Source organism: Mobula hypostoma, chromosome 24 (assembly GCF_963921235.1).
Source record: "Mobula hypostoma chromosome 24, sMobHyp1.1, whole genome shotgun sequence".
NCBI classification, from domain to species: Eukaryota; Metazoa; Chordata; class Chondrichthyes; order Myliobatiformes; family Myliobatidae; genus Mobula; species Mobula hypostoma.
In genome coordinates, this window is record NC_086120.1 from 36677068 (window position 1) to 36704272 (window position 27205).

At 42.1% G+C, this 27205-nt stretch overlaps 1 protein-coding gene across 3 annotated transcripts in view; it reads right to left on the minus strand.

Annotated features, from left to right (window-relative positions):
- The window catches only part of LOC134337365 (transducin-like enhancer protein 1), a 197838-nt gene that overhangs the window by 73823 nt on the left and 96810 nt on the right, over positions 1 to 27205 (minus strand). For all 3 annotated transcript variants that reach the window (XM_063032304.1, XM_063032303.1, XM_063032305.1), the window contains 2 exons: positions 26504 to 26702; positions 24333 to 24349 (listed from right to left, as the gene is read on the minus strand). In XM_063032304.1, coding sequence (XP_062888374.1) covers positions 24333 to 24349; positions 26504 to 26702 — 216 coding nt within the window. The remainder of the gene's footprint in view (positions 1 to 24332; positions 24350 to 26503; positions 26703 to 27205) is intronic.

The following is a 27205-nucleotide window of genomic DNA, read 5'->3' on the forward strand; positions in this document are numbered from 1 at the left end:
CTTGTCTAATTGGATCCTCAATTTATATAACCATATAACAATTACAGCACGGAAACAGGCCATCTCAGCCCTTCTAGTCCGTGCCGAACTCTTACTCTCACCTAGCCCCACCGACCTGCACTCGGCCCATAACCCTGTCCATATAGCTGTCCAATTTAACTTTAAACGACAACATCGAACCTGCCTCAACCACTTCTGCTGGAACCTCGTTCCACACAGCTACCACTATCTGAGTAAAGAAGTTCCCCCTCATGTTACCCCTAAACTTTTGCCCTTTAACTCTCAACTTATGTCCTCTTGTTTGAATCTCCCCCACTCTCAATGGAAAAAGCCTATCCACATCAACTCTATCTATCCCTCTCATAATCTTAAATACCTCTATCAAGTCCCCCCTCAACCTTCTACGTTCCAAAGAATAAAGACCCAACTTCTTCAACCTTTCTCTGTAACTTAGGTGATGAAACCCAGGTATCATGCTAGTAAATCTTCTCTGTACTCTCTCTATTTTGTTGACATCTTTCTTATAATTTGGTGACCAAAATTGTACACAATACTCCAAATTTGGCCTCACCAATGCCTTGTACAATTTCAACATTACATCCCAACTCTTAAACTCAATGCTCTGATTTATAAAGGCCAGCATACCAAAATTTCCTCACTTGCAGACCCCAGTCAGTTCAGACTGGCAATATCTCCTCCACAATCTCCATCCACACAGATGCACCACACGGCTGCGTGCATAGCTCCTTGCTCTACTTAATTTACACTTACGACTGTCTGACTAAGCACAGCTCCAATGCCTTATTCAAGTTTGCTGATGACTCCACTGTCATAGGCAGAATCAAAGATGGCGATGAATCAGCATATAAGAGGCAGATTGAAAATCTGTCTCAGTGGTATCAGAACAACCACCGCTTACTCAATGCCAGCAATACCAAGGAACTGATTATTGACTTGAGGAGGAAAACAGAGAATTCAAGAGCTTGTTTTCATCAGGCGATCAGAGGTGGAGAAGGTCAGCAACTTTAAATGCTTGGTGCTATCATTTCAGTGGACCTGTCCTGGGCCTAGCACTTACGTGCAATTATGAAGAAAGCAGCGCAGCACGCCTACTGCCTTAGGAGTTTGCAAAAATTCGGCATGCCATCTACTGTACAACTTTGACAAACTTCGAGAGATGCTTGGTGAAGAGTATATTGACTGGCTGCATCACAGCCTGGTCCATCTGTTCAAGGGTATTGGAAACACCAATACCCTTGAACAGAATATCCTACAAAAAGTACTGGATACAGCCCAGTCTATCATGTGGTAAAGCCCTCCCTACCACTGAGCGCATCTTCAATGGAGTTTTTTTGCTGGAAAGCAGCATCCATCATTAGGGTTCCCCCACCACCCAAGTCATACTTTCTTCTCGCTGCTGCCATCGGGAAGGTGGCATAACAGCTTCAAGACTCACACCACCAGGTTCAGGAATAGTTATTACCTCTCAGCCACCAGGCTCCTGAGTCAGATGGGATCATATCACTCAACTTCACCTGCCCTATCAATGAACTGTTCCCACCAATTTATATTGACCAGTGTACTCAAAAACCTTCTGCTATGCTATTTTTTGCCCAGTGACGACATGTGTGCATGGAATTTTATATATAGAGGTATTCATTTTAACAGCAAGCAAAACACGGTCAATAAGAACTTTGATCTCTGGGTTTGATTATTTTCACTCTCGTTCATCTGCACTCTCCTAAAACATACACAGCAGGCCTGTAGTGTGTAACTTGACAACGGGGTGACCCGTTGGGGCACTCTTTGAGAGAAGGGCAGTGCAGTCTGATGTGACCAGAATGAACATTAAATTTTCCTGAATGCTATTGGGATTGCTTTGCTTTGGAAACTGAAGTAGAAAACCTCAGTTTATTAAAGAAGAACGATGCGCAGCAAAGCAAATATAGCTGCTCCTCATTTAACGAAGGACACTTTTGATGCATCATTTCTGGTTTATCTGCCACCCTTGTGCCTCTCGTTGTCATTCTGGAGATGTGCAGCCCTTTCATCCCCCATTTCTTCAGCTCTTCTGCTGTTTGTTGTTTGTCTCTGATCCTGGAGACATGCATGCCTCTCCTCCTCTGTCTCTTCTTCTCTCATCTTTTTTTTGTCCTGACTCTTTGATCCTGGAGTCATGCAGCCCTAGCATCATCCGATTCTTGTTCTCTCCCTCTCCTTGCCACTTCCCGATGACATTCGGTGTCATCTTGACCATAATGTCCCCCTTCCCTTTCCACGCGGCATAATTAGGCTGACCATTGTTTTTTACCCTAATGCTGGATAGAAGATACGAAGCACTAACACCAAAGGATGCTGATTATTCTTGATGCGTTTGGCACTCTCCTATATGGATGTGATATAGTCACCGCTGTCCTTTGACTGCAGCAAAGGGTTTTATGGGTGTCTCGGAGTTTGTCATTACAATAAGATTTAATTATCTCTTATTGATGAGTGGCAGTTAGATGTGTCCAAATCCTGCACATGATGGTGATTAGCAGAATGTGACCCCTCGAAATAGAGCTGCCCTGCCTTTTTGCTCCAGTGTTGCTGCTGAGGCTGGCCGTGCGCATGCGTCGGGCTGTCGCGTCCCGATTTCCATGATGGCTGATTGGGTCTCGGGTGAAAGCCAGCCTGTTGATTTTTGGCGAATGAGGAATTTTATATGAATATATAACCTTGAACTTTCCCTGCATTCTGTAAGTTAGCGCATTTTAATTCGATTGAGCCAAAAAAAGTGCTGCTGTAATGCACCGTTTGCGCCAACTGGAGGTCACAAACAGACAGACAGAGCATGAGAGTTTTAGTAGTATATAGATGAAGGATTTTCTTACCGGAGCTTCTACACACCACCCAAATGTGATTTGCTTGCTAAATGATGCTTAAAAAGTCAAGTTTCCAAATATCACTCCACTTCTTCCTACTTGCAAATTCTCCAGCAACTTTAGCATTGCAACAGTACGTTCAGGTAAAATCAGTTTCTATATTGTACATAAATATTTCTTGTAACTGAACATTCCTGACCTCATGAGCTTTCAATGTAGCAGTTTCTATTGTTTTATTAAGCCACTGTGCTTTAAATGAACAAGCAGTTCTTCTGCGCTTCATGCCCTTTGCTTCTTTGGAATTCAACATAGTGAATCAATAATTTCTTCAATAAGAACAGTATAAATAAGCCAGTTTTAAAATCTGCAGACAAATCTTTGCAAACTCCACGCCGTCAACACCGTCCACATCAGAAACCGGTAAAGGAAACACGATCGTGAAATATACTTAATGTGCCAATAATGTACATAGGGTGACAACATTTTGTGTGCTGGTAGCAAGAAATGCACCTACACACACACACACCCCCCCACCCCTATAGGGAACATTGCCGTAACCTATGCAACACACACAAAATGCTGGAGGAACGCAGCTGGCCAGGCAGCATCTATGGAAAAGAGTACAGTTGACATTTGGGGCCGAGACCCTTCCTCAGGACACTATGGATTCAATTTCACAGACTCTTCATCTTATGTTCGCAATACTTATTATTTTTTCCTTCTTTTTCTACTTGCACAATTGTCGTCCTTTGCACACCAACTGCCTGCCCTGTTGGCACAGTATTTCATTGATTCAATTAAATGGTTATTGGATCTATTGAGTATGCCCACAAGAAAATGAATCTCAGGGTTGCAAATGGTGACATATATATCTTTATTTACTTATTGAAATACAACACAGAATAGGCTCATCCAGCCCTTCAAGCCGTGCTGCCCAAAGATTCCAGCACCCCCCCCCCATTTAACTCTAACCTAATCAAGGGACAGTTTACAATGATCAATTGAGGGGGACCTAGGAGGACAGAGTGCAAAAAAAACCGTCATTTAGCAAGCTGGCCATCAGTCAGAGCATGTGTGTAGGAGATAGGACATTATATTGCAGTTGAATATGTCGTATGAGGCCGCATTTGGATAAAATGCTTTGAGAGGTTGGTTATGACTAGACTGAACCCCTGCCTCAGCAAGGACCTGGACCTATCATAATTTGCCTATCGCCACAATAGGTCAAAGGCAGATGCAATCTCAATGGCTATCCACACAACTTTAAACCACCTGGACAACACAAACGCCTACATCAGGATGTTGTTCATCGAATATAGCTCAGTATTTATTCCCACAATCCTGATTGAGGAGTTGAAGAACTTGGGCCTCTGTACCTCCCTCTACAATTGGATCCTCGATTTCCTAACTGGAAGACCACAATCTGTGTGAATTGGTGACAACATATCCACCTCGCTGACGATCAACACTGACTGGTGCACCTCAAGGGTGTGTGCTTAGCTCACAGCTCTACGCTCTATATACACATGACTGTTGTGGCTAGGCATAGCTCAAATACATCTATAAATTTGCTGATGATACAACCATTGTTAGTAGAATCTCAGGTGGTGACGAGAGGGCGTACAGGCGTAAGATACGCTAACTAGTGGAGTGGTGCCACAGCAACAACCTTGCACTCAACGTCGGTAAGACAAAAGAGCTGATTGTGGACTTCAGGAAGGGTAAGACGAAGAAACACAAACCAATCCTCATAGAGGGATCAAAAGTGTAGAGGGTGAACCGCTTCAAGTTCTTGGGTGTCAAGATCTCTGACGATCTAACCTGGTCCCAACATATCAGTGTCGTTATAAAGAAGGCAAGACGCCAGCTATACTATATTAGGAGTCTGAAGAGATTTGGCATGTCAACAAATACACTCAAAAACTTCTATAGTTGCACTGTGGAGAGCATTCTGACAGGCTGCATCACTGTCTGGTATGGAGGGGCTACTGCACAGGACCAAAAGAAGCTGCAGAAAGCTGTAAAACTAGTCAGCTCCATCTTGGGTACTAGCCTACAAAGTACCCAGGACATCTATAGGGAGCAGTGTCTCAGAAAGGCAGCGTCCATTATTAAGGACCTCCAGCACACAGGGCATGACCTTTTCTCACTGTTACAGATACAGGTAGGAGATACAGAAACCTGAAGGCACACACTCAGCAATTCAGGACCAGCTTCTTCCCCTCTGCCATCCGATTCCTAAATGGACATTGAATGTTTGGACACCTCCTCACTTTTTTTTATATATACAGTATCTCTGTTTATGCACGTCTTTTAAAATCTATTCAATATACGTAATTGATCTACTTGTTCATTTATTATTTTTTATTTTATTTTTTCTCTGCTATATTATGTATTGCATTGAACTGCTGCTGCTAAGTGAACAAATTTCATGTTGCATGCCGGTGATAATAAACCTGATTCTGATTAGTTTCCTGATTCTGAACGCTGTGTAGTTTTAGTCACCCCATTGTTAAGGGAAGATGCGGTTAAACTGGAAAGAGTGCAGTAAAGATTTACGAGGATGTTGCCAGGACTAGGAGGTCTGAGGGGTGATCTTATTTGAGGTTTATAAAATCATGACAGGCATGGTTACGGTGAATAGTGACAGTCTTTACTCCGGGGATAGAAAGTTCAAAGCAAAGGAGCGTAAATTTAGGATGAGGAGGGACCTGAGGGGCGACTTTTTCAAGCAGAAGCTGGATGAGCATAGAGAACCAGCTGTGGTTGTGGCAGATACAACAGATTATTATTTGAATGGTGGCCGATTAGGAAAAGGGGAGGTGCAACGAGACCTGGGTGTCATTGTACACCATTCATTTAAAGTGGGCATGCAGGTACAGCAGGCGGTGAAAAAGGCGAATGGTATGCTGGCATTCATAGCAAGAGGATTCGAGTACAGGAGCAGGGAGGTACTACTGCAGTTGTACAAGGCCTTGGTGAGACCACACCTGGAGTATTGTGTGCAGTTTTGGTCCCCGAATCTGAGGAAAGACATCCTTGCCATAGAGGGAGTGCAAAGGTTCACCAGATTGATTCCTGGGATGGCAGGACTTTCATATGATGAAAGACTGGATCGACTAAGCTTATACCCATTGGAATTTAGAAGATTGAGGGGGGGACCTTATTGAAACGTATAAAATCCTAAAGGGATTGGACAGGCTAGATGCAGGAAGATTGTTCCCGATGTTGGGGAAGTCCAGAACGAGGGGTCACAGTTTGAGGATAAAGGGGAGGCCTTTTAGGACCGAGATTAGGAAAAACTTTTTCACACAGACAGTGGTGAATCTGTGGAATTCTCTGCCACAGGAAACAGTTGAGGCCAGTTCATTGGCTATATTTAAGAGGGAGTTAGATATGGTCCTCGTGGCTAAAAGGATCAGGGGGTATGGAGGGAAGGCTGGTACAGGGTTCTGAGTTGGATGATCAGCCATGATCATACTGAATGGCAGTGCAGGCTTAAAGGGCCCAGTGGCCTACTCCTGCACCTATGTTTCTATAAGTATCATTTAAGAGTCACTTGAATTGGGACATGAAGTGGAGGGGTTTGGCAAAGCTCGACAAGTTGAGTGGGCACTCTGGTTGGCATGCACTCATTAGGCTGAAGGTTCTATATCTGTGTTTCATTGCTCTTTGATCATCAATGTCTTCAGGTCCTCCCATCTCCAATTCATAAAAACCAGCTGTCAGTTCATGGGTCAGTACAGAGACAGGAACATCCCCTTCAAATATAATACCAAACTCCTGCTGCTAAAATTAAACTGAAATTCCGTCCCCCACATCATGCCGCTTCTGGCTGTGAGTTGGTCTCTGCCACAGCCTCTGCATAAATAAACACTCGTGCCCTGATTTTAAAGTCTGCTCCTCTATCCCTTTTTTTTCCATTCATCACTCACACTCCATCAGTTTCGAACCGAGGATTGTTAATGGCTTCTTACTGCCGCGACTTACCCAGTCATTACCCAGCGGGAACAGTGCAATACATCAAAAACGTGATATGTTTATTGGATCCCATTATATCTCACTGCACCTCATTCAAGCTACAGCCCCTGGAGTGCCATAACGTAAATTGGTAAGGGAAGGAAGCGGTAGGGACAGCAAATTAGCGGGAGGAAAATGTGAAAAGGTAAGAGAGAAGATGGTGATTAGCAAGAAGGTTTCCTGTTCGTGTATACACGTAGCTGAAGCATAACTGAGTGCAGGAGATAAGCGGGGACAAAGGATGATTCATTTCACTGACAGCACAGAAAGACCCTAAAGACCTTTCAGTGGGATTCCTGAAACCAGCTCCACATCTGATAGATTAGAAATGAACACTTGGGGTGTCACGGTACCATGGTGGCTGGCACAATGTTATTACAGCGCCAGTGACAAAGGTTCAATTTCTGTCACTGTCCGTAAGGAGTTTTATTTGTTCTCCACGTGACTGTATGGGTTTCCTCCCATATTCCAAAGACATACAAGTTAGTAGGGTAATTGGTCATACAAGTGTAACTGTGGGGGATGCGGTCTTGTTGAACTGGAAGGGCCTATTATGGCCTTGCATCTCTAAGTAAAAAACTTCAACCCATCAGAAAAACTAAAAGTGCTGGAAATAGTCAACAGGTCGGGTAGCATATATTGCGAGAGAACAGTTAACATTTTAAGGCCAGTGATATTTTATCTTTCACATTTACTTATTTTCCAGATATTTTCATATTTAGTCAGACTTCTAATCTTCATGTCTCCAGAATTTTAAAAGAAGAGCGCTTATTCTGAATATTTAGGTTAGTTCATGGTATAAAGATGCCTTAAATCTGGGCTATTACAGACGGAATGGGTTAAATGACCTCCTATGCAGAAAATCTCTTCCACCAACACCCACTCAATTATAACCTCATTTCCACCACTTCTGAAGGATGGAGAATGTTTTGCAAAAATGTCAGGAATTTGTTAATTTTGACAATACAGAAGGAAGACACAGAATAAAAACAGAAAACGCTGGATCAGACCAGGCAACATCTGTGTTAATGTTTCCAGTGCGGGACTGGGGCAGAGAAAGGGAAAAGTAAAAACAAGGTTAAGTTTTCAGTAGCAGAGGTGGTGAAGTAGGGATGATAAAATAAAAGGAATATATCTGAAAAGGAAAGTCCAATTCAAAGTTCAAATTTATTGTCAAATTCTGTATACCATGAGCTGCGAAGTCCCAAGAAGTAAGTCCACAGGTAAGAAGTCAGTTCAACGCTAAGGGGAGTGAAACCAGTCCAGCTGTCCAATGAACGCAGGCCAAAACTGCTCCCGAACCTGGCAGCATGGGACCTCGGACCTGGGACCCAGGACCCAAGACTCTTACATCTCCCACCCAATGGTTGTAGCGAGAAGAGAGGGAGATGGGTCAGACGCAGGCAGAAAGTGGTGAACACTGGTTTGTGTTCTGATCTCCAGCACTCTGGCTCAACACTTTGATTGGCACAGAGTAATGAAGCTGACAATGTGTTTGTTTCCTGTTCAAGTCCTCGAGCCAGTGTCCATTCCTAGCAATGGCTGTACTGAATTCTCAAGGGTCAAGTTTGGAGAATCCTTCAGGAGATGATAAAATCACTAGTTCACTTGGACGCTTCAAAAGGGGAGATTATAGGCTGCGGATTGCAATATGCGTAGTTCAGAAGTACATCTCGTAGTTTCGTGAGCTGCTTGGAAAATGACACCTTATGTCTCCAGCACCATCTTGGACTCAAAATGGGTTAATGGGACCATTGGGTTAATTGGTGCAGTTACACACACATTATGCATTTTTACATTATGGGTTGTCATTAGCAAAGTGGTGGGACAGGCAGAGTCCAGAATGCATGAACAGAATGAAAAAATAAAGTTGACTTAAAACCATGACCAACAGAAATGGCCGGATCTGATGCTATAGAAGTTGGCTCAGTTCTAACAGTAAGGTTACTTAATTCATCAGACTGTTGCCTGACCACTTGGTTTAACATTTCTTATAAATTCCTTCTATTGTTCTAACCGTGCAGTTTTCTTTCCTCCCCTTCACCCCTCCCCACATCCTCCAGAAAATAAGCAGACACAAAAACACAAAGAAAGCAGGAGGAGGAAAGGGTAGGTGGTGCAGTTTGTAAGAAATTTCGACTGACAGGGCAACACAGTGGTCTAACTAGTAGAGTCACTGCCTGACCTGCCTGATTGTAAACTGTGGTGTGTATGAAATAGGTAGAATCTGTGAGGAAATTGATTAGAATATAGGATTAGTCAATGTCTGATTGAAAGCTTGAGATAATTTGCTAGACTGAAGAGCGAAATGCACTCAAGGAGATTTTATTGTTTAAAAAAAAAAGTATGTGAAGTTATAACAGTTGAAGATCAGGTAGGTTTGGAGGGAGTTTCCCTCCAAACTCCCCAATAGTCACTTCTCAAATCTCTCGGACAACACTAAAGCATCAGTAATTGACATACACAAGAGATTCTGCAGACTCTGGAAATCCAGATTAACAAACACAAAATGGTGGAGGGCAGTATCATGGAGAGGAATAAAACGTTGACTTTTCAGCCGTTCCTTTCCAGCCCTGATGAAGTCTCAGCCCAAAATGTTGACTCTTTATTCCTCTCTATAGATGCTGCCCGACTTGTTGAGTTCCTCCAGCATTCTGAGAGCGGCACAGTAGTGTAGTGGTTAGCACAACACTTTAGAGTACCAGTGACCCAGGTTCAATTCCTGTCACTGTCTGTAAGGAGTTTGTGTGTACTGTGTGGGTTTCCTCTTTCAGTCCAAAGACCCACCAGTTGGTAGGTTAATTGGTCATTGTAACTTTATCCCATGATCAGGCTAGGTTTAAATCGGGATTTGCTGGGCAGTGTGGCTTGAAAGGCCTGTTCCATGCTGTATCTCAATAAATAAAAATAAATAAATTTGTGTGTTAGGCTAAATGATATCTGGTTTGGAAATTATGTGCAAGGCAGGCAGGATAGAATATGATCATGAATATGATAATGATGGCAGCTCCCTTGGATTTGGATTTCTAAGAAAAAAGTATATTAAAGTTGTAAGAAGCACATAGAAAATTAGTCCAAACGTGAAATGCTGGCTTTTGAATATTCACTAAATGCCACAAACCACAAGAAATCATGGCCTTCAAACAGAAAAGGGTGACAAACTCTGAATGTATACTCACAACAAAAGATAGTCAACTAATGGTTTTCAACCCCAGAATGACACAAATGACAAAATGTCTGCCAACAAAACATTGAAATGCAGCTGTCAATTGCACATCACTTCTGCCGTTACAGTGGGTAGCAAATACATAGGGCTCTACACACCCAACCATGAGTCAATATCTGTCAAGGCACAGTGACTTATTGCAATTTTGTGTAAGACATCTGCCTTGGTCAAGATGTTGCATTCTGGCCTGCTAGCTCACAAATCTGAACATCTCACATACCTGCTGTTGACAATGTGGAAATCATTATGAACTACACTGGCTACGCTGACAGAGTCACACCCAAACAGAAGCAGCAGTTCAAAGCAGAGTTACAACAGAGGAAAAAGTTTCTCAATATTGATCTTCACCTGGCAATGAGATGGTTCACCAATGCATCAAGGTAAGAAATGCACCATGAACTAGAACTGGTTTATTAATGTCACATATCACAGAACATGCATTTAAGGTTGAGTGGGGTAATGTCAAGGGAGATATGAGGGGTGTTTTCGTATTTTTAATTTTATTTATTTATTTACAGAGTCTTGGGTGCCTGGAATCACTGCCTACAGTGGTGGTAGAGGCAAATACATTAGAGACTTGAGACATTTGGACTGCCTTTTTAAAAATCACTGTGGGGGAAAGAAAACACTTTGTTACCAGAGAGAGGAGGCTGCCTTCTGATCGCTGGTAGATTACCCAGCTACGGTGAGGGGAGAATGGCTTTGACTGCTCACTGCCCGAGGGGGAAAGGCCCGCCATTGTGCCCGGAGAAGGTTACCCAGTTTTTCTGTGTTTTGGATAACGGACTTGGACTACAGACTTCATTTTCAGTCTTATAGTTTTTTTTTGTATACTGTGCTTTTCGCCCGATCGTTCTTGTCTTTTGTGGATCGATGTTCTTGTTCCATTTTTGCTCTTTGTTTTGTGTGGGGAGGGGGGAATTCAGGGATTGATGACTGTGCTGCAATTCTTTTCTTTCTTGGCTTCATGGCTATCTGGAAAAGAAGAATTTCATAGTTGTATACCTTGATAACAAATCAACCTTTGATCAGGCACATGAATGTGAGGAGAATGGAAGGATATGGACAGGGGATTAGTTAGTTTGTCCATCTGATTACTGGACTAGTTGGTTAATTAGCACTGTCATGGGCCAACGGTCTATTTCAGTGCTCTACTGGTCTATGTTTTATGTACCAAGGGTCAGTGAGAAGCTTGTCTTGTATACACTTTGTACAGATCAATTCATTACATGGTGCATCAAGGTAGTACAAGTTAAATCAATAACAGTATGCATAGGTTGGTAGCATAGCAGTTTACATTGCCAGTGACATGGGTTCAATTCTGCCACAGTAAGGAGACTGCACATTTTCCTCATGACCACACAGGTTTCTTCATACATTTCAAATGGGCTAGTAAGTTAGTCACATGGGTGTAATTGGGCACTGCAAGCTCTTTGGGCCAGAATGGCCTGTTCCCATATTGTACACCATCTCCAAATCTAAAATCAGCATTATCCAGAGTTAAAAGAATGTGGGCACAGATCCACTGTTAAACTAGTTCACACAGAAATCCATACAGACTAACTACAGAGACGATATTCCCCGACTAGTTATCTAGAACAGGGGTCACAGCCTCTAAACAGAATGTAATACTTCAAGTATGAGAAGAATTCTTTCTCTCTGCACCCCCCCCCCAACAGAGATTGATAAGTCTTTACAATTCTCTGCCCAATAGGCTTGCAAAAGCTCATTAACTGTGTGCATTAGACAGATTTAGTTTTTGGATAAAGAGATTTAGGGTTAGTATAGGAAATCTGCTCCGAGGTAAGAAACGTGGGCACGAATTGGAATGGGTTTTATTACTGCCATGTGTACCAATGTACAGTGAGAAATGAGAAGCTTGCCTTCTACACTGTTCATACAGAACAATTCATTACCTAGTGCAATGAAGTAGTACAAGGTAAATCCATATCACAATGTAGACCCACAGTGGATCACTTCACTCACCTCAATGTTGAACTGACTCAACAACCTATACACCCACTTTCAATGACTCTACAACTCATGTTCTCAGTATTATTTACTACTCTTATTTATTACTTGCACAGTTTGTCCTCTTTTGCACATTGGCTGTTTGTCAGACTTTAATATGTATATTTTTCATAAATTCTATCATATTTCATTATTTTCCTGTAAATGCCTATGTAGGAGCCATATATTTTCTGTTGGTATTGTGTTTTCTGTTGCATTTTATTTTGGGTTATGGTAATTCGTTATGTGGGCTTGGGCGTGGTAGGAGTAAGTGATTATAGACACGTATGCATGCTTGGTGCTGTTAGTTACAGCTAGACAGAACATGGGATGAATACTGTTGTTGACTGCCAGCTTCACTATTACACTTATATTGCTAATTCCACTAACTACATTAATATCATTACCACTATTTTTGATTGCTCATCTTTGGTAGTTTCATAATCAAAAATTGAATGTACTTTTCTCACCCCTGGCTTGGAACTCAGTTATTTTGAAGTATTAATTCCCTCACTCCTCGTCTCAGCAGCATTGGTTCGCATCCGTAGATGTGAACTTTCCACTATTCAGGACATTTACAGAGACAGGTGCGTAAAAAGGGCCTGAAGGATCATTGGGGACTCAAGTCATCCCAACCACTAACTGTTTCAGCTGCTACCATCCGGAAAACTGTACCGCAGCATTAAAGCCAGGACCAACAGGCTCTGGGACAGCTTCTTGCACCAGGCCATCAGACTGATTAATTCACACAGATAAAATTACAATTGTATGCTATATTGTCTACCCTGTTGTACATACCATTTATTACAAATGACTATAAATTGCACATTTAGATGGAGACGTAGAGATTTTTTTACTCCACCATGTACATATGTGAAGGATGTAAGAAATAAAGTCAATTCAATTCAAGTAGCCACTATAACCAGCAAGAAAATGAATCTCAAGGTTGTAGATGATGACATAGTCAATATGTACTTTAATAATAAATTTACTTTGAACTTGAGAGTACAGAGAAAGTACAGTCCAGTTAAACAATAAGATGCAAGAGCATTAACAAGGTATATTCTGATGTCAAGAATCCATCTTATTGTACCAGGGAACCATTCATTAGTCTTATAACAGTGGGATAGAAGCTGTCCTCGAGCCTGGTGGGACATGCTTTCTGGTTTTTGGACCTACTACCTGATGGAAGAGGGGAGAAGAGAGAATGGCCGGATTGTGATTAATTTGATTTATGTTGTTCAATGAAAAGTATACACTGTATCTTTTTAATTTTGAAAGGTAGAGCAGCACAAGATACCAAATGGCCCACACCTGCTTCTATAATCTCAGGAGAATACCACAACTGATTCAAATTATCTGCTGATTCCTGTTGCTGATGTTAACTTCCAGAGCAGTTTTATGGCTTGGTTGGAGTACTACCCAAGGTTCTTCTGCCATTTGCCGCACAGAATTAACCGAGGGAGCAGGAGCTGTACCCTTCTCAGAGGTAGCTTCAGCACAAGTGCAAGGCCTAATGGAAAACTTGCCATGCCTCGATAAAAGACGGAGCAATTGCTTCCAGAGCTGGACAGGGTTTCACTGCACAGCAGCAATCCTGAAAGGCTGCTGTCCGAGTTGTCAAAGTCTAATCGTCCAAATGTGGTTTGAAGTACATTAAAGGGTGGGCACATATTTTCCTCTACTTACTGATTCCATCAGAGGTCAATGCCAAAGCATTACTGACAATCATCATCTTGACAACATCAATTGTGTATATTGAGCCATGCTCCTAATGGGAAATGTATTGAGTCCTTTCGAAACAGAAGCTAATGCAAAAATCTCAAAATCCAAGCTATTCAACATTTTGGGCGCTTGGACGGCTACGGGGTTTAACATAACCATCAGTGAGCGACGCAAGACCTTTAACATCAAGAAAATCACAGGCCTGGCAAGGCAGCTGAAAGTGCCTATTATTGCATCAACTCACATGCTGTGCTGCCTAATTCTCTGCACTTCATCCTAATAATGCACTTTGGAAAGCGTCACCATTAGAGAACCCAGTCATGGGAACTTTGTTCATCCATTAAAGTTGGCTGCAAAATTCACACAAAACACTTTCAGATTGGCACAGCAGCATAACAGTTAGCATAATGTTATTACAGCACCAGCAACCCAGGTTCAATTCCCACAGCTGCCCTTAACGAGCTTGTACGTTCTCCCCGCGACCGTGTACTTCAGTTTCATCCGGCATTCCACGATGTATGGGTTAAACTGAGGAAAATGGACATTGTGCAGGTAGGAGAGATGAGCTTTTGTTGTAGTTTTTTTTAAAAAAACTTTCTAGCTAGTTCGGCACAACATTGTGGGCTGAAAGGCCTGTTGCTGTTCTGTACTGTTCCATGTTCCATGGTCACACTGGTATATTTGGACAGCATTGGCTTGCTGGGCCAGTCTCCTCACTGAAGACATCTTCAAAAGATGATGCCTCAAAAAAATAATGGCATCCATCATTAAGGATGCCCAACACACAGGACATGTTCTCCATCAGAGAGAAGATACAGGAGTCAGAAGACACACACTCAATGTTTTAGGAACAGCTTCTTCCCCTCCACTGTCAGTTTTTTGACTGAACTCATGAACACTAATTCACTTTTTGCACTACCCATTGTTTTAATGATTTCTGAATTGGTTCAGTTACCCAGGAACACCATCTCACCACTTTGCTTTCTTTTAGCGCTTAACAAAAAATCTATAAGTTACAATAAGAATTTTTTTTTGTTATGTTTTGCACTGCACTACTGGCCCAAAACAAATTTCATGACAGACATCTGTAATAATAAACCTGATTCTGAAGTTTTAGGAAGTCCAAGTAACCACAGAATGAATTTAATACTGACCTTGAGGCAATTAAGAACATCTGTGATAACCTGTTATAAATCTATAGGGCATAAAGTACTCTATAATTAGACAGGCGTAGAGTAGGTAATGGGAAAGTGTCTAAACATTCAAATATATTAAACTATTCATGTAACTGCAGCATTAATCTGGTCATGCTTTGCTAGTATTACTCCAAGCAGATACCGAGCAAATGTTTTTCAGGTTTGAAGGTTCAAAGTCAAGTTGCAGCAAAGGAAGGCTCATCTCTCTTGATAGCAATCTATCCTCAGAGCAGAAAGGTCAAGCAACCCAAGTACAGAAATGGAGAACCAAGGTCCCATTCTTTAGATTGGATATTAAAGTAAAATGTTGCTGTTATCAAGTGGGTGTTAAAGATCACATAACACTATTGAGAAGGTTAGCCGGAACACCGGAAAATATTTATCCCTTACTGAATAGTCCCTTAAAAGATTCTGATCATTACTGCTGTTTTTTTTTACATAATTGGTTCCCATTGAACACACACTCCCTGTTTCCTACAACAAGGCCATATGATAAGACACAGGAGTAGAATTTGGCCATTCAGCCCATTGAGTCTGCTCCACCATTCCATTATGGTTGATTTATCATCACCCTGAACCCCATTCTCCTGCCTTCTCTTCCTTACTATTCAAGAATGCTTCTTTAAAATACCAATTACCCGGCCTTCACAGCCATCTGCGGCATTGAATTTCACAGATTCACCACCTTCTGACTAAAGAGATTCCTCAACTGTCCTTTTAATCTGAGTCTGTGCCTTCTGGTCCTAAACGTCCCCACTATCAGAACTATGAAATCCAACTAAGTTCCAAAAGTACTTTACTGTCTGTGATGCACTTTGGGACATTCTGAAAGTAGCCAGATAATTGAAAATGACAAAATCACTTAGCGTGACATTCAGCGCTTCATTGTTTCTTATGCAAGGTCATCAATCTGAAAAGTTATCTTCATTCTCCACAGCTGCTGCCTGATCTGCTGATCATTCCCAGCATTTTGTTTTTCTCTTTCCAATATCTGTAATTCCTTACTTCTGGATTCAATATTGTACAAAATGTTTACATCTCTCAAAACAAGCAACTGGCAATAGGAGGAAAAAGGAAATAAATATTTGTGTTGCTATGATCTGCAATAGAGGGCCCAAAAATCCTGTGGGAATAGCATCAATAATAAAACTTCAAAGGAATTAACATTGAGTGCGATGATCTATATGCAGGCAACGAGGCTAATTTCAAGGCACTTTCAGGATCAGAGAGTACACATGGACTGAGTGGCTTCAGACAGTGCTGAGAGATTTTAAATCATTCCAAACAAGGCGTAGGCAAGGCAGTGATAGTTGCTAATTCATCATTGTGTTAAACTGTTCAGGATAATTATCGTACAAATCTGAAAGGACTGAATCAGTGTCTGAGCGACAGACTATGTGGCCTTGATCTGCATGGCTGTGGATTACATCGAAACAGACACAAGTGGGTTAAATCTTTCATGCCACATTAGGGTTTGGGAACATTAAGCTAAATGCCCTCACCGCACCAGATTTAAGTTCATTTTCCCCTTTTCTAGTCCCATGATCATTGTGCACATTGAGGCAGCTAATTATTAATAAAGAAGGCAAGCATGTGTGACAGATACACTACATCTCTGTCAACACATTCCCTGTGGGCAAACAAAGACACTGTTTTGGCTGCTGTAGCAATTGTCAGGTCAAACATGATGGATCTTCCGTCTTTTGATTACATCTAAAAGAGCTCACATTACCTTCAGCTCATAGTCCTAACGCTATTTGCAAAGTCAAAGGAATTTAGTGTATGGAGGAGGTAGCTACCGAGTTTAATAAATCCCAAATCAGCATTTCTCAACCAAGTGCAATTTTCAACATCATTGTGAGTTCTGGTATTCAAATCATGTCAAGCCATTTGTTCTTCTTGCTCAATACTCAACATGTATGCATTTGGCTGGAAGCTCTCCAGTTTTGATCGAACAAGTCACTTGCATTTTGTATTTAGTGACAGTATTAGCCAGGTTACCAGGAACCCTTGACAGCAATGCACAGTTGCGAGCTAGTCAAATTCCTCTATTCGGCCCTTTGGGATTTCGAGAATAACTGCGGCATGACGGTTCAGGATGAATCCGATGGTCACTGGAATCTGTACAGCAAGGGCATTAGCAAGTGGAAGAAAGGCATTCAACCTTTTAGCATGGGTCGGACTTCAATTACAAGCTCAAAGTTGAAGGGGTTGCTTTGATATTATCCGCAGCTGGCGTTGCTGCAGGGACATGTCAGCTACCTGCTGCACACTGCTCTGCACATCTCATTATATCAAGAGAAAACAGTCAAACAGGAGGAAGACAAATACAAGAGATTCTGCAGAACCTGGCAATCCAGAGCAACAGACAAAATGCTGGAGGATCTCAGTAGGTCAAACAGCATCCATAGAATGGAAGAAAAAGTTAACACTTCAGGCTGCTACCCTTCAACAGGCTTTCAAAGGAAAATTATGCTTTGATTATTATGGCATTGGTAAATTCATATTAGGAATATTGTGCATAGTATTAGTCTCCTTAAGGAAGGACATTGATGTGCTGGAAGTAGTTTGAAGTTTAATAGACCCATCAAGAGGATGTTGCCTCTTGTGGGAAAGAGTCTCTGGGGGGTCCAGCACAGGCAATGAGTGAGCTTCAACAACAGGCCACACCACAAGAAGTTTATTTTTTACTTAGAGGTAAATAATCAGGCCTTTCCGGCCCAAGCCCACACCAAACTGACCAACTAACCTACTAACCCATATGTCTTTGGCATGCGAGATGGAAAACCCAAAGGAAATCCAAGCAGTCAAGGGGAGAACATACCTTACAGACAGCAGTGGGAATTGAACCCCTAGTTACTAGGGCAATAATAATGTTGCGCTAACTGCTATACCACTGTGGCGCTGGTTGTTCCATAGAGAAGTACTGATCAACTATGGTACGAGTCAGTGTGTTCCAGACCGGCACTTGAGCACAGCAATGTGGAAGTACCGAACACACTGCAGCCAGATGGCAGCTCGTTCGACCTCCTGCTGTCGCCCTGGCTTCAGCACAAAATCCAGCAGCACCTCCAGAAGCCACCAGCTGTAGTCTCTTCAAACAGTCCTTGGATTTGCACGTGCCATAGCTGCCATCTTTATCATAGAGTCAGACTAACAAATGGGGTTGAGGACCATCGCAACAAAAGGTAGTAGTGCTTTCATTTAAATACTTGTAATTAATCCTTGCAAGTTGGATAGCGCAATACAGCTGTGGGTATCGCAACCATCTCTGAAGCTCCAGGGATACAGGTTCGATCCTAACCTCCCACACTGTGTTGAGTTCACACGCTTCTCTGTAACTGCAGATTTCTGCTGGGTGCTGTGGTTTCTCCTCATAACCCAAAAACCTACAGAGTCAGCAAACTGTCCCTAGTGGGATTATCACAAGGGCTCAGATGGGCATACAGGAGAACAGGTTCCAAAATTTAAAGTAAATTTATTATAAAAGTTCAGATACATCATCATATACTATCCTGAGATTCATTTTTTTTTTGCAGACATGCACAACAGAACAGAGAAATTCAGTAGAATCAATGAGAAACTACAAAGATTGACAAACAACCAATGTACAAAAGTTAACAAAACAGTGCAAATTAAAAAGATAAATAATATTGAGAATATCAGTTGTAGAGTCCTTGAAAATGTCCATAGATTGTGGAAACAGTCCAGGGATGAGGTGAGTGAAGTTATCCACACTGCTTAAGGAGCCTGATAGTTGTAAGGTACTAACAGTTCCTGAATCTGGTGGTGTGGGACACCAGACCCCTGTACCTGCTTCCTGATGGCAGCAGTGAGAAGCGAGCATGGCCTTCCAGAGAAACAAGTGGAGGTTTGGGATTGAAGAGTTGCTCTCAATGTGCCGGTATAGACAAGTGGGTAAATATTCACTCATTCCAGCAGGGACACACAGCAATATCTACAGGGTGCACTGCAAAAACTCAAGGATCCTTAGGCAGTACTTTTCAATGGTTCCATTTAATATCAAAATGTAGACAGTATACAAATAGAACTTCTTACTCTTTGGAGACATCCACGAAACAGAAGAAACTACCCCCCCCCCAAAAAATGACAAACATTAGAACACCAAAGCCCCCTCCACCCCACGCACATGCAGCAGCACAGCCTCAAGCCTAAGACCACTACCAAGGACAGGGGCAACAAAAGCATTTTAACACCACCAAAGTTGTCCACCAAGTACACACCATTCTGTCTTGGAAATGCATCTGTTCTTTCACTGCTGCTGGATCAAATTCCTATAAACACCCTCCTTCCAGCATTCTAGGTACATCCACACCTCAAGGACTGAAGCCAGCTCACCACCACCTTCTTGAGACAATTAGCAATGAGAAATTAAAAGTTTAATTATCTCATTGTTTAATTAAAATTTTGCTGTTTTTAAGCAATTGATTAAAACATAATAGTGAGAAGATTCAAAAGAAATTTGCAGTGTTCTGGCATAATTCCAACTTGGTGGAGCAAGATGTTGGAGAGGATCCTGAGAGGCAGGATTCATGAGCATTTGGAGAGACATAATCTGATTAGGGATAGTCAGCGTGGCTTTGTTAAGGGCAGGTCATGCCATATGAGCCTGATTTAATTCTTTGAGGATGAAGGTAGAGCAGTGGATGTAGTGAAAATAGATTTCAGTAAGGCATTTGATAAGGTTCTCCATGCCAGGCTCACTCAGAAAGAAAGGAGGCATAGGATCCAAGGAGATCTTGCTTTGTGGACCCAGAATTGGATTGCCAAAAGGCGGCAAAGGGTGCTTGTAGATGGCTCGTATTCTGCATAGAGGTCAGAGACCAGTGGTGTTCACAGGGATCTGTTCTGGGACCCTTCCTCTTTGTGACTTTTATAAGTGACCTGGATGAAGTAGTACAAGGGTGGGTTAGTAAGTTTGCTGATGACACAAAGGTTGGGGGTGTTGTGGATAGTGTGGAGGGTTGTCAAAGGTTACAGTGGGATATCGATAGGATGCCAAACTGGGCTGAGAAGTGGCAGATGGAGTTGGACCCAGGTAAGTGTGAAATGGTTCATTTTGGTAGGTCAAATTTAAAGACAGAATATAGTAAGACTCTTGGCAGTGTGGAGGATCAGAGAGATCTTAGGGTCTGTCTCCATAGGACATTCAAAGTTGTTGCACAGGTTGACAGTGTTGTTAAGAAGGCGCGTGGGGTGTTGGCCTTCATCAACCTTGGGATTGAGTTCAAGAGCCGAGAGGTAATGTGACAGGTTGGTCAGACCCCACTTGGAGTACTGTGTTCAGTTCTAGTCACCTCACTACAGGAAGGATTTGGATACCATAGAGAGAATGCAGAGGAGATTTTACAAGGATGTTACCTGAATTGGAGAGCATGCCTTATGAGAACAGGTTGAATGAACTTGTCCCGTTCACTTTGGAGCGATGGAGGATGAGAGGTGACCTGATAGAGGTGTACAAGATGATGAGAGGCATTGATCGTGTGGATAGCCAAAGGCTTTTTTCCCCCAGGGCTGAAATGGCTAACATGAGGGGGCATAGTTTTAAGGTGCTTGGAAGTAGGCACAGAGGGATGTCAGGAATAAAGTTTTTCCACACAGAGAGTGGTGGGCACATGGAATGCATTGCCGGCGACGGTGGTGGAGGCGGGTGCAATAGAGTCTTTTAAGAGACTCTTAGATGGGTACATGGAGCTCAGAAAAATAGAGGGCTATGTGGTAGGGAAATTCTAGGCAGTTTCTAGAGTAGGTTACATGGCTGGCACAACATTGTGGGCTGAAGGGCCTGTCATGATTTCTGTTTTTTATTATTATGAGGATGCTCAGTCCCTGTTTATTGTCATTTAGAAATGCATGCAATAAAAAATGATACAATGTTCCTCCAGTATGATATCACAGAAACACAAGACAGACCAAGACTAAAACTGACAAAAAACCACATAATTATAACATATAGTTACAACAGTGCAAAGCAATACCATAATTTGATAAGAGCAGACCATGGGCACGGTAAAAAAAAGTCTCAAAGTCCCGATAGCACATCATCTCACGCAGACAGTAGAAGGAAGAAAAACTCTCCCTGCCATGAACCTCCAGCACTGCAAACTTGCCGATGCAGCATTCTGGAAGCACCCGACCACAGTCTGATTTTGAGTCCGTCCGAAAACTTCGAGCCTCCGACCAGCCCTCCAACACCGAGCACCATCTCTGCCGAGCGCTTTGACCCTGGCCCCGGCTGCCAAGCAACAGGCAAAGCCAAGGATTTGGGGCCTTCCCCTCCAGAGATTTCGGATCACAGTAGCGGCGGCAGCGAAGCAAGCATTCCAGAAGTTTCACCAGATGTTCCTCTGTGCTCTCACATCTACCTCCATCAAGTCAGAATTGTGCACGGTATCCTACTTGAATATTCATCACCGAAGATGCTGCACGCGCTGCGTCGCGCCATCTTCTCCTCCCGCTGGCTTTGATATGTTCTATAATTGGTGGATGCAATTTGAACACTATGACACACAGATGACACGCAGGTGCTGATAGCTTCTTCTGAAGAGAAGCTCCAAGAAATACTGGATAAAGGCGAAAAAAAAAGGCAAAGGGGATTGACCATCAACTGCAAGACAACTGGTGGTCACAAAGAAGAAAAATACAGAAATGCAAACTGAATGAAACAAGCATGAAAGTTCAATTACTTAGGGAGCACGATAACATCTGACAGTAGGGCTGATGTTGAAATGAGGAGGAGGTTGGGATTGCTAAATGCATATTCAAGGGTTTCAGCAAGATATTAAAAAAAAAAATCACATTCCCTACGGGTACAAAACTCTGTTACGTTACTGCGTTCATTCCACGCAACATATGGAAGCAAACGCTGGACATTATCAAAGCAAAATGAGGGAAGACGCAAAGCTGCAGAAACATGGCTTTTGAGAAGAATGATGAAAATATTGTGGAAGGAGATAGTAACAATTAAAACTTCTCAGATTAATGACAGATGGAAGACCATGATCGCCCAACGTCGTACGACACAGCACATAATGATGAATTAAATGCTGTGAAGCCATCACCCCTTGAATGAATAAAACTATACCTACCCCCAATTCAAAATCTGTTAGTGGTGGCAAGAGGGGTTTAGTTGATTCATCATAACCCTACCAGTAAATATAGATGGCCTGCACAATGCAAAACTGAACAGGAACATTACACTGTTAGAACAAAACATCGTTTGTATTAGACTTTGAAGAGGCTCCCTGTTAGGATGGGTTTGTAAGATGGCATGGTTGGAAAGGAGGGACAGGAATCTTTCCAAGAGAGTCTTGGCAGACTATCACTCATTAACACAAGAGGCCCTTCAAGCTATCATGACTGTGTAAGCAGTTCAAGGCTGCCAATAAAGTTTAACCATGGCAAGGATCACCGCATTTACACTAAAATGCCACAGCTGAACAGTCTTCCCAGAATCATTCCTGCTGTAATTAGAATTCTGTATGAATAATAACAATGGAATTCTCATTATGAGCAAGAAGCGAATCAGAAAAAATCATGCCAATGGAGTTGGAGTCACAAAGTACTTCACATCCAGTGATTTACTTTTCTGGCAGGCAGTTTGTGTATTACAAGAATCCACAGATGGACAAGATGAACAGCCAATTTTTTTCCCCCCCCTGTGGTGTCTATCTTTCATAGATAAATTGGATAACTGGGTACAGGACTAAATTGTGCAAAATAGACTTTTAAAAAGTCAAGGGTTTTTCAAACTGTTCCTGAATCATACACTCAGGCGCCACTTTATCAGGTACAGGAGTGGAACCCAGTGTGGTTTTCCACTGCTGTAGCCCATCCACTTCAGGGTTCAATGTGTTGTGTGTTCAGAGACGCTCTTCTGCACACCACTGTTGTAATGTGTGGTTATTTGCGTTACTGTCAGCTTCCTGTCAACTTGAACCAGTCTGGCCATTCTCCTCTGACCTCCTTCATTAACACGGTATTTTTGTTCACAGAACTGGCAATCACTGGATTTTTTTTTGTTTATGGCACTATTCTCTGTAAACTCTAGAGCAGGGGGTTCAAACTTTTTTTTTTTTTTAAAAAAAGTTGCCATAGACTCTTATCATTAACAAAGGGTCTGTGGACCGCAAGTTGGGAACCCCTGCTCGAGAGACTGCTGTGTGTGAAAATCCCAGGAGATCAGCAGTTTCAGACAAACTGTCTTGTCAGGCACCCAACAATCATTCCATGGCCAAAGTCACTTAGACCAAATTTCTATCCCCATTCTGATGTCTGGTCTGAACAACCACCGAACCTCTTGACCATGTCTGCATGCTTTTATATTAAATTGCTGCCATGATTGACTGATTAGATATTTGCAGTAACGGGGTGTACAGTTGTACCTAATAAAGTGGTCACTTAGTGCAAGTGTCAAAGTCTCAGCAATTTGATCACAACCAGCCAAGGTCAAGCAATTCTCTTTTATTTATGCCAGGTTTTTTTTTTAAAAAGTAAATGCTGTGGCACCATGTTTGGAAAGCTCCAATTTTAAGTGCATTGTGCTGATTCTGGATACTTTCCAGATCAGGCAAGTCAGATGGTTAATAAATGTAACTAAAAATGGATCCTCATGGGCACATGGAATGGAAATAATATAGCCCCCAAGATTCCACATTAAACATTTGGAGTAGCTGCTCTTTTGGCCTTAAAGAATAGTGAATCACACAAGAAATAAAAACACACTTCAGTTGGGGAAAGTACAGCTTTCTTTCAGTGTAAAATTAGGCCATTTAGGTTGCTCCTTTCGCCACTCTCGTTCCACAATCTACAAAACTTTTATATCTGAAGGGATTTTAGAGTGTTTCAAAAATTCCATTACCTCAAGAGAAAGCCAAATGTGCATAATTATGAAGAGTAACGTACTACCAAAGGGTGATATTTGCAGTGATCCGTAAAGCTATATTGTATGAGCCAGTAAGAGTTACAAAGCATTAGTCAGTATTTAATTCAGCTTATTATATAATGGGCCATTTGACAAATTCCAGATTGTATCTGCCCTCCCAGAAAAGGATATCAGGGAGTTTTGCTGCTTTCCCCCCATATTTGTGGCGCACGGACACTTTCACATAACCCACCAAATAAAACCTTTACCTTTCGAATTAACACTACATTCATAAGCTCAATATAGATCGAACATGATCAAAAGCAGAGCTCCCTGGGAATAATTGCACTGTCTGACCTCAAAATGTTTGCTTTATAAGCTGATAGCAACAAAATGCCACTACTCACCGACCCTTGGTCTCTGTCTGTCTCCATTGGAATTACACCAGACCACGTGGAACACAAGAGGTACACAGAAAAAAGAAAACAAGTTAGTCATTTGGCCTTCAATATGTGCCATGTGACACAGTCAACTCACTTTATTTTACGGTTACAAGACAGAGGAAATGTCAAGCACAGAAATGGATCAATTCAGTCCTTCAATGTTCTTGTAGCCCATTTCACATTGCAACAGCCGGCTGAGTGCATAACATCCTTAGGAGGTAATGGCTTGCCCTGCAGTGGCAGCATATCTCACACCAAACCCCGATGGGCAAACTTATCGATCGCCCCACCTCAAAATCTATAAGCACAGCAACCATTCAGTTCTTGAACCAACCTGCACAACCCTAATCACGACTGGCAACTTTGAGCACTGCACCAAAACGGACATTTTTGTTCTAAGTATGTTCTTTATTATGAAAAATGTAAATACTTTAAAGTTTCTTTTCTTGATAGTACGGCTTAAATGATGCTATATACCTGTGATGCTGCTGCCACAAATCTATCACTGTCCTGTGCATATGTGTACTTGTGCATAAGACAAGAAATCTGACTGAGTTGTGAAGAATCCCTGACAGCGAGTCTGAAGTTATAGAATCAGTTCAGAGAAGTGGTGATTGAAGTTATCCACACCGGTTCAGGAGTCTGATGGTTGGAGGGTAATAGCTGTTCCTGAACCTGGTGGTGTGTCACCCAAGGCTTCTGCACTTCCTACCCAATTGTATTAACAAGAGAACACAGCATGAAAAAATGGCCAAATTCTGTCTAGCTGAGCATTCCCCATTTACAGTGTTCCACCACTGACAGATATACCACAAATTACCAGAAGCCCAAACTGTCAAATTCCCACTCAATCTCCCTTCAGTATTCTATGACACCTATTAAACAACTCTCTGAACACCTTATACACTAGAGCCACTTTTTATATACCAAAAATACCTCTGCCAGATGTCAAAGGTGCTAAATTAATTGAAGCAGTTGGTGCAGCCATTTCAATGTTCCTACTTCACAGTAACCTATACAATTAGATTACTTCAGAATATCCTCTTTAGACTTGGGAGCAATTTTCTTTCAAATACCTAGACAACTTTATTACCCTTAAATAATGTATTGTTAAGCACTTGCAAGAGGTTAGCAACAAGTACCTTAACATTGTAATCAGATAAATGCAGTAGCTTTTCCATTAACTGATGCGATCTTTCTTCACCAAACCAGTCTCCTTTAATTCTACGCTTAGAGCCAAACTGCACACTGCAACAGCAGAGCATGGCTGATTTATTATCCCTCTCAGTCCCATTCTCCTGCCTTCCCCCCGTATCCTTTGTTGCCCTTAAAAAAAAAATCAAGAACCTGTTAACCTCAGCTTTAAATGTATCTAATGTTTTAACCTCCACATCCATCTGTGGCAAATAATTCCACTTATTCACCACTCTTTGCTGAAGAAATTCCTCCTCAACTCTGTTCTGAAGGGACATCCTTGTATTCTGAGGCTGTGCCCTCTGGTCCTAGGTTGCACCACTATTGGAAATGTCTTCTCCATTCTACTTAGGTCTTTCAATATTTGATAAGCTCAGTGTGATCCCTCATATTCTTCTAAATGCTTATTTGGCTCCACGCTGAACTGAGGCTCAGGCTGTGGCCTGCTCTAGGCTTCATGGCCGAGGACTCACTTTGTTCCAAATGCTTTTGTTTACTTTTATTGCTTGCAGAATACGTTTTATTTTCCTCTCTGCACATTGGGTGTTTGACAGTCTTTTTTATGGGTTCTTTTGGACTTGTGTTTTATGCCTGCCTGCAAGGAGATGAATCTCAAGGTTGTATAATGTATACATACTTTGAAAATACATGAACTTTGAACCTCCAGTGACTTCAGGATACTAATAAATTAGTTAATAATGGAATGCGGGACAATGCCCCCTGCTCAGTGTAAGTTCTATGTCCTTACTCATTCAGAGACTCTGCCTTACAGTCAAGTCAACCAGCATAAGGCAGGAAAAGGCAGAAAACAGCCTCTGATGCTACAGAGCATTGAACTTAATTGCAAGGTAAGAGATTAGGCACCATTTTAGAATTGGCACCTTGAGTATCAGCTACATCAAAACACATATCAGCATGGAAATAAGCACAGGTTACTATACCTCTGCGATGCTCTGGATCTTGATGATTCTTGTCTTCTTTGAGGGCAAATTGGGGATGTGCTGCGAGGGCACTGGAGAGCGCCAGAAGACCAGAGCTGGCTCCTATCGAAGACATGGCGGGAAGCTGCAGCCCTGAGGGGTGAAGAGCAAGTGGAAACGGAGAAGCATGGTGGGACAGCTGCTGGGGTTGGAAGTGGTGCTGTTCCAGCAAGGAGAGGAGAGAGCAGAGCAGAAAAATAACTGATTACAAATTATATTCATGCACAACTCACGCAGACATTAAAACTACAAACTCTTCCACAGATCTGTACCACAAGAAGCACGGATAGCAATAAAACCATATTGGAGGTTCATGGAGATTTATAGTTCTCCACCAAAATGAAAACTAAATACTTCATCATTGAAGGGGAGACTAAAGAAAATGACAACTCTTCCAAGGAGTTCCAGTACTGTAGTACACAAGGACGTTGGGGCGAGAGTGACAGAGGCAACAGAGAGAAGAGGATAGGAGAAAAAAAATATGGTGGATGTATTCGAATCCATGCTTGGGTTACACAGATTTGTAGTTCACTATATTTCAGTTTTCATTGTTTTGACCTATATCAGTCACCCACTGAGCTAGAATCTACTTTTTAATTATGTTGAGGAAGCCCTTATAAAATGAGGCACTGCTAGCCCCAGGCTTTCAGACGCCATTCCCTT